The 11,483-nt window shown below is 43.1% G+C and overlaps 1 protein-coding gene across 3 annotated transcripts in view; it reads right to left on the bottom strand.

Moving 5' to 3' along the window:
- Nucleotides 1-8,977: 8,977 nt before the first annotated feature.
- The window catches only part of RNF182 (ring finger protein 182), a 44,702-nt gene continuing 42,196 nt past the window's right edge, over nucleotides 8,978-11,483 (bottom strand). For all 3 annotated transcript variants that reach the window (XM_043450908.1, XM_043450909.1, XM_043450907.1), the window contains one exon: nucleotides 8,978-11,316. In XM_043450908.1, coding sequence (XP_043306843.1) covers nucleotides 10,358-11,107 — 750 coding nt within the window. In that variant the 5' untranslated portion in view covers nucleotides 11,108-11,316 and the 3' untranslated portion in view covers nucleotides 8,978-10,357. The remainder of the gene's footprint in view (nucleotides 11,317-11,483) is intronic.

The following is an 11,483-nucleotide window of genomic DNA, read 5'->3' as shown; positions in this document are numbered from 1 at the left end:
GGCCCATCAGTTGACAAGCCCCAGCCATGCCTACCGTTTCCAACCTGCATATTTAGCTCCTTGCTAAACTGAAAAGACAGTGAGGATCAGACAGATGAGGGATGGTTCTCTATGCAAGTCTGAGACCAAAGGAAACAGACAAAATTAACTTGGAAGAAACAGACAATGGGGGGAACAAAAGAACACATAGAAACTCTAGGATGGAATATTCTCTCTAAGGGAAAAAGATGCTGTGTTCATGAAATGAGAAGAGAATGCCATTTAAACACAGAAAAGAGACATTCAGAGACCAAGAAAGCATTCTAAGAAATTTTAAATGATGGCAAACAGAAATTAGAGAAAGGTTGATACATAAAACTGAGCAAAATTCTAGGGAATTAGATCAAAGATGAAAGATGTGAGAAGTAGGAGAGACAAGATAAGCAAACCAGAAGATCGATCAGGGAGGTTCAAAAGCCGGCAAACATGAGTTATAGAAACTAGAAGGGGAAAAAATAGAAGGAAAGAGATTTTGTAAAGACGAATACAAAAGCATTTCTAGAACTAAGAGAATAAACTTTCATACTGAAGAGGTCTACTGAACACCTAGCACAATATATGAGGGAGAAAAAGCATGTAGAACAGATTTCTCACTGTGAAATTTCAGAACAACACATACACACACACACACACAAGATGCTAACTGTTTCCACAATAGAAACAGAAAATATCACATACAAAGCCTCCAAGATTAGAATTCATGGAACTTCTCCATAGCAAACTGGGGTTGCAAGGCACACAAGCAGCCAGAGAGAATGATTTCAAAACAAAGCGTTAATTCAGACTATGAGGACTTTAAAAGTTATATCTTCTGCCTTTTTTGCCCCTGCAACCTGCTGGAGAAGGTGCTTCATCAAAAAATGAATAAACCTGTGATGATCTAAATGGGAAGGAAACCCAGAAAAATGAGGGATTCACGTGTACGAATAGCCAACTCACTTCACTGCGCAGCAGAAACTAACGTGACATTATAAAGCAACAACACTCCAATAAAAATTAATGAAAAAGGAATAAACCAGGAGAAAGATCTCAGGCGATTCAAGAAAAGAGGGTTCCCAGGATGAAAGGAAGTCCTTGGATGACAGCTGTGGAGAAAGCAACTAATCGAGATGGGATCAAGATGCTAAAGGGCTTCAGGAGGGTCAGCAGGCAGATCATCTATCCTGTTTGACAGGAAGGAAGAGAAAGTGAAGTCGCTCAGTCGTGTCCGACTCGTTGCGACCCCATGGACTGTAGCCTACCAGGCTCCTCCATCCATGGGATTTTCCAGGCAAGAGTACTGGAGTGGGTTGCCGTTTCCTTCTCCAATCCTGTTAGACAGGAAAGAAAGATTTTTCAGTCTTCAGAGACTCTGGGGACGACTCAGAGAAAGTACAAGTACAGAGAAAGCGATGTAAATTTTTTAATGAGGCAGTTAATTCCAGGGAAAACTAAAAATTGAACAAGAGAGGAAATTGCTGGTGGTTGCCAGGGACTGAGGGCTTGGGGAAACAGGGACATATTAGTCTATGTCCAAGATGAATAAGAGCTAGAGACCTACCCTACCATGTGGCGCTTACAGTTAACAAGTCGGTATAATTAAGAGTAGAGCTCATGTTAAGTGTTTCTATCACACAAAAAAAGAGATGGGACAAGAGGGAACTTTTGGAAGTGATGTTATTTAGTTGTTAAATGGTGTCCAATTCTTTTGCAACCCCATGGACTGTAGCCTGCCAGGCTACTCTGTCCATGAGATTTTCCAGGCAAGAATACTGGAGTGGGTTGCCATTTCCTTCTCTGAAGTGATGGACATGTTTATTACCTTGAATGTGGTAATGGTTTCACATAATATTCTTCTTTGCCAGTATGGAAAGAAGAGACGGACGTGAGGGTCTCCGTGCATGCATGCTGCGTGATAAGTCGTCGCTTCAGTCGTGTCTGACTCTGTGCGACCCCCTGGACTGTAGCCCACCAGGCTCCTCTGTTCATGGGATTCTCCAGGCAAGAACACTGCAGTGGGTTACCATGCCCTCCTATAGGGTATCTTCCTGACCCAGGGATGGAACCCATGTCCCTTGCATCTCCTGCATTGGCAGGATTCTTTACCTCTAGCGCCAGCTGGGAAGCCCCATAAGGGTCTCCAGATCCTGCTAATTTGTCACACGTGTACTAACCTTTCACCTCAATACCCTTTTCTTTCTCCTAATGACCACAACTATCTGCTTGCTTGTGTGTGATAAAGCTCTCCATATCTACTTTATGGATAAGGTTTTGGTACTCAGAATGCTTTGATCTTACTCCTCCAGGACAAAGAAGGAGGTTGAATAATTCCAATGACTATTTCTTGTCTTCATTACATATTTTTTACAACTAGATATGGCTTCTAGGAAAATGATAATGTCTGTCCAGCTGCACATTTGTTGCCCATAATTTGATAATCCATGTGGAAAACAGTAGTTGGCTGATGCTGACTCCACAGCAGGGACATGTAGGGTAAAAAGCAGACGAACTTCAAAGGCCTTGGTTAGAACTTGGCTCCAATGCTTGTCACGTGACTCCTTCGACCTTTTCTCAAGAGTTTTACAATCTGTGAAATGAAGCAGTTGGACTGTAATCTTGGAAATCTTTCCAGCTCTAACATTCAATGATCAAAACTTCAAATCTGGTGCATGTTTTTCAAAATTCGCAACCTTGGTTTCCACTCTTTGAGAATTAACTGGGGAAGCTTCATAGGCTCAAAAAAATAACCAGTAGTTAACTATTCCTCTTGTGCTCTCCTTCTACAGGTATTTAGCTGCTTCCCTACATGTAGTGTGCAGACTGATGCTGGGTTAGAGGCATAGTTTGAATGTGTCATTTTTATAAAACTTTGGTAAGAATGTAAATTGTCTAATTTGTAAACAAGTTGAAAGTGTGGACATTTTACTGCCCCTGCTACAGCCAGCCTGTTCTTGTCCTCCGATGCATTTCACCGTTCAGCTTGGACCTACAGCTTAATTATGACTCTCTTCTTGGCTGTTTTTATCATTCCTGTCCTGGCTCCATGATTTACAGCTTTAGTCAGATTCCATATTATAACTGTTTTATCAATTTCCTAGTAAAAATTTCACAATACAAGCACCCATTCCACACAGTATCAGTAGATGTTTGGAGAAAAAAACTTTGATAGTTTCATAAGTTTGAGAAAACATTGGATTTCATCATGAAGCAGGTTTCTTTATCTGAGTGTCTGAGACGCTTTACTGGGCTGATGCTCAGCGAGCATCTCTGAGAGGAAGATACAGGGTGTGCAGGTGCATACTCCAATGTGCGCAACCAGGAAGTCCTCTCTTCTTGGACCACCTACCTGGATATGATCCATGTCATATATTTTGGAACAACTGTTTTTATAAGATACTCTTTTTAAAAACCATGATTGTCGTAATTTTTTTTCCCCATAAATTGTGACATGCGTGGATGGCACATCAAAGAATCAAGGAATATTTGTACATCCTGCAGAATAAAGAGTTAATAGTATAAGCTAAATAATGAATCTTTTGGCTTCCCTTGTGGCTCAGCTGGTAAAGAATCTGCTTGCAATGTGGGAGACCTGAGTTTGATCCCTGGGTTGGGAAGATCCGCTGGAGAAGGGAACGGTTACCCACTCCAGTACTCTCGCCTGGAGAACTCCATAGACTACAGTCTGTGGGGTCACAAAGAGTCAGACACAACTGAATGACTTTTATTTTCACTAATGAATCTTCCGGTCATTTTATCAAGAAATTCTGACAAGGTTTCCACTTGGGATATAAAGCTACAGTATGGAAGAGGATTGGGCTTCCCCGGTGGCTCAGACGGTGAAGAATCTGCCTGCAGCACAGGAGACCCGGCTTCAGTCCCTGGGTCGGGAAGACCCCCTGGAGAAGGAAATGGCACCCCACTCCAGTGTTCTTGCCTGGAGAATGCCATGGACAGAGGAGCCTGGCAGGCTACAGTCCATAGGGTCGCAGAGAGTTGGACACAACTGAGCGACTAATGCTTTCACACTTTCCCGCATGGAAGAGGATTAAGTAACCAGCAGCTCAAGGTCTCCTGATGCCATATCACTCCATTCTCCACTGTGGGAAAAGAAAAACCCCACGAAATTGTGGTGCATGTTGCTCCCTTTCAACTAGTGATTACAGCTCGTCAAATTACAAGCTGTGAATCACTTCATAATTTTTAAAACCCTAACTAAAAGTAATATGTGTGATGACAATATACTTAGCTATAGAAAGACACAGTCCTAGCTAGAGTACCTTGAAAAAATCACATCAGATGGAAGCAGTGTCACCAACTGGTCCCTCATACAGCTCAGGATAATCTCCACTGCTGAGTAACAGCAAATACTGTCCAAGAGGAAATAATCACCCGAGATAGCTGAATCCATTATTCTTTGAGAAGTCATAAATATAGTTGCCAGAGGTCACAAAAATATTTTTTAATGGTACTTAAATGGACAATTACCTACTGGTGGGAGACTAATGTGGTTCTCTTTCAAATCTTTTTCAAATTTCATAAAATGTAAAGACTTGGTATGCATGTATGTGTGTGTGTGTGTGTGTGTGTGTGTGTGTGTGTGTGTGTGTGCACGCACATGCATGTGCAGAAGACATGGCAAGGGGGGCCAGTGGCAGTGAAGAACAGTATGTTCTTCCATAAATGGCATTACAGAAATCAGAGGAAATGGGAAAAAAGGAAAAGTGCAGGAGGTTTTGGCTCAGCATGTTACAAAAACAGATGTCCATTTATTGACTAATAACATTATTTAGTATTAAAAATAACATTTCATAGCAGAAGAGTTACTTTAATTCATTTCAAATTCCACATTAGGCACTAAGCTTTCTTATCTATAGATATGGAACACCAAAGAGCTTAATTTATTCTAAACTACTCAGAAGGAATTTGAAACGTTAAGCCAACTCTCAGAATGACCTGACCCTAGTCCAGCACAAATTTATTACCCAAGAGATAATTCATGCTTGGCTCAACAAAATTAGAACTGTATTGGCAAGAGTCAGGGGAAGATACTACGTTTAGGATTATACAGCATGCATTTTACCTACAAATCACACTTAATAAACATTTAAAAACATTATCTATAGACTACAGAATCTATTATGTGAACTGATAATAGCTCTGCAAGCATTTCATCTACCACTCAAGGGGTTGAAAAATCTAAAGCCAAGAGTGACAAAGTGCCAGAACAGTATCAAGGCTGGGAGCACACAGTGAACTTTATGAATGAACCCACCACCTACAGGGGTTTGAGGAGGGGAATGGCCAGATAAAAAACAAGGGGTCATGCTAACCAAACAAGATCATTTTGAGAAATAAACTGAGGAATGAAACGGATTACTAGAATAACAAGAAAATGAGCTGTCTGAAATGAAGAGTTCAAGAAGAAGACCTGGTGAAGACTGAGGGACGGGACTCAAGGAAAATCACAGGCGTCGCTCAGCCAAGATGGATTCCAGCAAGGAGGATTCTGGGAGAAGTTTCCTCCAGTAACCCAACCGCCATGCGTGGCACTGCCATTTTGAGAGCGGGAAGCTGGCTAAGACCCAGAGATTCGCCCAAGGTCACACGGAGCTGGTCAGGGAACTGTTATCCTATTCTTTCTCACATCCTGGTTCTAGGCTGTTTGTGGCAGCCAGTTACTTCTCACGGCTCTGGGAACATCAGGTGAGATCAAAGGATATTTGGGAAAGGATCCCAAAGTCTGCAGCCCTGTCAGCTCCCATTTCTTAGAACCTTAGGCAAGTCTGCACATGAAATTTCCCACCCTTTTTCTTCCTCCCACTTACACAGTGTTGAGAAGCTACTATGAGTCTAGCACTGGGAATACGGAGATGAATAAAACAGAATTCCCGCCCACAAGTCCTCAAGAAGAGACAGAGAGGCACATGGAGCAAACACCATATGAAGGCAGAGATTTGAGACTGGGGTGATGTGGCTACTAGCTAAGGAACCCCAACATTCCAGCAGCCCCCAGAAGCCAGAAGAGAGGCATGGGGCCAATCCTCCTCGCGCTTCCAAAAGGGAACAACTGTGACAACATCTTGATTTCGTATTTCTTGCCTCCAGCACCATGAGAGAATGAACTTCTGTTGTTTAAAGCCAAAAAAAAGAAAAATCACACAAAGACCAAACATGATTTGAAAGATAACTAGACAGCTGGTTAAGCAACTTAAGTAGAAAGTAAAGACATGTTTCAGATGGGTGGTTAAGAAACCCAAGTGGTATCATACATTGAAAATCTGAGGTTAGAGTCAAGTGCGTTATTTACAAGTTTAAAAAATGTTGTTTCACAGACGATTTGGGTTTCTTCTTCTGTGAGCTCATAGAAGACACCTCGGGAGATAAAAGATTATTATACACTTCTGTTTCTTTCTTCAATAATCGGATGACTGTAAAGACACATTCCAACCTTAAGATTTACCAAAGCTTTAGACAGGCTTCCATGATTCTCTCTCCTCCACCAGACACCTGTCAAGAAGCACTGGACCAGCTTCTCTTGAAGACCTCCAAAGAAAGAGAAGTCAGTTCTCACTGGATTAGATTAGTGAGAAAAGTGAAATAATTGATTCAGGCAAGGATCCTCGCTGGATGCTAAGACCATCAGGTAAAATTTTTTAGGGAAAATGCTATCTGCATAGTACCAAAATTCACTGCACAGATTATGTTGTGTTAATTGCACACAGAAAATGGTGAGACCTGGAGGTTACCCCCTTAACCGAGTGATTAGTCAGCATTTTGAACGATGGGGCAGACTTCCACTCATGTCTCCTGATGGGATGCAACTCCAAGTACATGCCATCATCCTAAGACAAACTCTTGCCCCAAATCTGAATCCAATCACACTTTCAAGCCCAACTTTTAGTTTACAGGAAATACAAGTGACAGGAGAAGTTAAATATCACCATTTGTCTGAAAGTCAGTCCAATCTAGAATGTGGGGGCATTGTCCAAGGTAACTGGCCTGCTTTTTTGAGTCAATGTCATAGGGAAAACAAGGTGGGGGACTGTTCCAGGATAAAAGAGAATAAGATACACAACAACCAAATGCAACGTGTGAAGCTTGATGGGATTCTGGTTTGTAAATTGTGTTTCAAATGATGAAAGGTATTTTGGGAACAAATTGAAAAATTTGAGTAGGCCGCATATTAAGTGATATTAGAAAAGTATTTTTAAGTGTTTTAGATACAATAATGATATTTTAGTCAAATTAAAGTATGTCCCTTATTCTTGGGGCTTCCCTGATAGCTCAGCTGGTAAACAATCCACCTGCAATGCAGGAGACCCCGGTTTGATCCCTGGGTTGGGAAGATCTGCTGGAGAAGGGATAGGCTACCCACTCCAGTATTCTTGGGCTTCCGTTGTGGCTCAACTGGTAAAGAATCCACCCACAATGCAAGAGACCTGGGTTCAATCCCTGGGTTGGGAAGATCCCCTGGAGAAGGGAAAGGCTACCCTCCCCAGTATTCTGGCCTGGAGAATCCCAGGGACTTTATTCTCAGGGGAGAGAGAGCAAAAACAAATGTAACAAAAGGTTGACTGCTGATTACTCTCAGTGAGTCTCTCAGCAGATGAGCATAAATTCACATCCTTAAGTTATGACAAGCACAGGTAACTGTTTCCCTTAATCCGATTCTTTCCTCATTTACGTAGATTTCAGAAATGAATGAAGCCATGACTCTAGATTAACATATAGTGCCAATTTACTAAGCATCATAGGCATAAAACTGCTACATATTCCCAAATTACTGTGACCTTGCCTAACACTGGTCATATTTAAATATCAGGTACATTTTTTAAATTTGTACTGATCACACAAGGTTAGTGAATTCCCAACCAAAATGGATTCTGTTTTGCTCAGCAGCTAGGCAGTCTGGAAAACAAATCAAGCAAATTAAAACCAAAAAAAATTTATTATAAAGACAAGTTTTGATTTCATCTTTCCTACTTTTGTCCTTTTCTTTAAAAAAAAAAAAAAAAGCATGAAGGTCTTTTATGATAAGTAGATCAGCTTTGTCAGAAAGTTCTAGAATCTTTATTTGTATAATAAAGGCATTAGCTTAATCAATGTCTTTGAAAGCTCAAGTGTGCAATTATCTAATGTTAAACAAAGTCCAAAATGATTGCATTTCAACCATCAGTCAGAAAAATCAGACTTCTAGCTTGGAAATAATAACAATTTAATGGACAAATAAAACATCACCACAATAAATAAAAGACTGAAGCACTGTCCTTTTTTCATTCAACATCATGAAGGGTTTTTTGTTGTCATACATTTAAAACTGGTTAACACCAAATTAACTTACTGGCAACTGGAAAAAAAAAGACTACCGCAATACAGAGACACAAACTGAGCACTGCGGACCTTACACAAATAAGCAAAATACATAGTGCCCACATCCAGAGCCTTCTAGAAATCTCACCCTCTGACAACTCACCAATTCATCTGACGTTACATTTCAGGCAAAATGAACGCTTTTTAAAAAACCTTATAAATATATAAACCCAAACCACAAAACACCTCCTAAACATTACACTTATTCTAAGTACAAATGGATATTTGGAAATTGCATTCACAATGCCATCTAAACTAGATTTCAGGAAATTATAAGTGTATTAGGCTATATCGGGGCTTAAATTCATTGGGCCACATCCCACATATACTTTCCCATCATATTTACCCGGGGCATACATAGTCTCCAAGTTAACAGTTACAGAATTAAAATCAAACTACTGGTCTAGAAAAGTATCAATTTTTCCTGAACAGAGAGATTGGAAAGGTCCACTGTCTTTCACCCACCAAATGTTTCATCACAAATAAGTAAAGTAGCCTTAGTAATGCCCTTTTCTAAGAGCTATGAATATTTAAATGTTTATCATCAGTAATGAGTTTTAAGCTAAAAAAGTTTTTTTTTCGGGGGGGGCTACTTTCTGTGGGCATTCTATTCCCTCAAACCTAAAATCTGCTACCCAATTTCTTCTCATAAATATATACATTCAATGTCCCCCATCTCACGAAAAGAAGTTCATTAACTCAAGTCACATAAGCTTATGCTTTTATTTGAAATAAATTGCATGAGAACTTGAATCCATTCTAAAAGGGACTTAACAGGGATGGCAGAATGGTAGATTGCACTCTGCCCTTCCATTTTGTCATAGACTCCCTTGAAGGGCATCAGCTTGACATCTCTCTTGCCCATCCTTTTGCCTGAGCTACTGCACATAAACCTAAGCCATTATATTTTGGTACAGCTCATTAGAACACAGCAAAATACTTCAGTTCTCAGCACATCAAACCATGAGCTGGAACAGCTCCTGAACTGTTCCTGGGTTTCCGCTGCCACAATTTACGCCAAATTGTTACAGGATTAAGTTAAGTGAGTCCATACTAGAATTTAAAATGAAATGGGAAAAAATAATTGAAATCCACATATAGTTATAGCAACTAATTAAATGGAACCCCACCCAGGATAAAGGATGGTGCTGAATGAACGTCGTTTTAAAAAAAAAAAGAAGAAACTAAACTAAAATGCTTTAAGGAAAAGCTCAAATTGGGTCTCCGTGAACATTAACTGCTCTGAGAGAATTTCAGAGAAAACTGGAGGGTGGAAAATAAACATGGAGGAAAAAAGGGTGTGTGTCCAAAATGAGTGGCCACACTCTGCCTTGAGGTTTACTGATGCAGATTCCTCAGCGTTTTAAACTCTCTATAGTACTGTGACAAAACATGCTTATAACTGAAACCACGCAAGAGGCCGGGTTCCTCTTGCCAAGTACCACGCACAGAGGGACCAGCATCTGAACTGGAAAGGATCCAGGGAAGTGCCAACCGTGGGCCGGGGGCAGGGGTGTGCACTGTGCAAATGGGTGTGCCCTGGGGCTGCCCCCCTTCTTGGGTCTACCCTCCATCCCAGGCTAAGATGATGAGAAGAGGAACCAGTTCATGCCTAACCGTCCACAAAGACTCGGGCTGCCGCGGCGCAACACGTCAGGCCCCGGGGTCCGACTAGCAGCTCTGAGCGGCGGCTGCCCTGTCTCTGGGAAGACTCAGGAGAAAAGCCCTAGAAGGCTGAGCTGATCCCTGTCTCTTTGCTAACACGTAAGTAGAAACGCACATGTTACTTCCAGCATACGGGAAAACCCACCCAGTCAACATTTGGATGGAAAACGGACCATAGACATATGCCCACGGGCTCTGTTCACGCCACGGGCGCTGATCACAGAGACTGTGATAGAAAACAAAGGCTAAGTGACCTAACTGGACACGTGGCAAGGGGTGTTAGACTTCTCGGCACCAGTCTCGCTTAAGAGGACGGTGCCAGACAGTCTAGGAACTCGTGGCAGACGCACTGGCAGAAGCCGTACACCATCAGGATGACGAGGCTGGAGGGGACCAGGCTGACGAAGACGACCCCCAGCGTGACCTTCTTGGAGACTAGTAAATAGATGCCCAAGGGCAAGGAGCTGAAGTAGAGCAAACCCAGCAACCACACCAGCACCCGGACGGACGTCTGAAAGACCAGGGACGTGCAGTTCCACACGGTCCAGTTGTGCGACACGGCGGTGGTCACCGAGTCGAAGCTGGAGGGCCGGTAGAACTCGACCACGGGCGTGGAGCTGAGCGAGGGCGAGCTGTCCCGCTGCACCTCCATGATGGTGATGACCAGGCAGTTGGAGGACGCGTGCGAGGGGCTGACCAGCGAGGCCAGCCGCTTGGGGGTCAGCAACAGCTCGGTGGGGTTCTCCGGCAGGCACTTCTTGCCTTTGCCGCCGCCGCAGGTCAGGTTCAGCAGGATGTTGTTGTCGTCGGGCAGGCTGCTGACTTCGTCGTCCGGCAGGCACGTCTCGAACCTGCAGAAAGGGCAGACGATGACGCCGTGCGGGGAGTCCCCGAAGTCGATGATCTTGCACAGGCATTTGGCGCACACCCGGTGGCAGCACCCCAGCACCTTGGGCTTCCTCTGTTTGAGGTTGTACCGGTTGTAGCAGATCTTACACTCCAGCTCGTCCGAGACCTGAGACTCGGCCGCCTCCTCTGACGGCTGACTGGCCATCCCGGCTCTGTGCCTCCCGTCCTGGGCCGGACGGGTCTCGCAGAAGGCAGGCTCGGACGGCGCCGTCTCTCTGAGTTATCACATCACCCGAATCAGGCGGAGGCGCACACAGGCAGGAAAAGGAGGGACAGAAATCAGCTGGGTGTTTTCAGCTTCTGCGTATCGCTCTCCGTCTCAAACAGCATATTGACAAAGGCCACGTGAGGGGTCTGCAAAGGAAAAGAGATTCTAATATGGTGAACGGTTCGCTGAAATGCGCTTTACGGAATTTTCTGAGCTCCCAGCGATTAGTAGTGGCAGACTTGAAAGGTTAAATCCCCGGCATCTTTTCACGCGTTTCTGCCTCCAGGATATAGGAAAGCGTTATCCCCACGCT

The sequence above is a fragment of the Cervus canadensis genome, chromosome 28, assembly GCF_019320065.1.
Source record: "Cervus canadensis isolate Bull #8, Minnesota chromosome 28, ASM1932006v1, whole genome shotgun sequence".
NCBI classification, from domain to species: Eukaryota; Metazoa; Chordata; class Mammalia; order Artiodactyla; family Cervidae; genus Cervus; species Cervus canadensis.
This window is presented reverse-complemented; position numbering and strand designations above follow the sequence as displayed.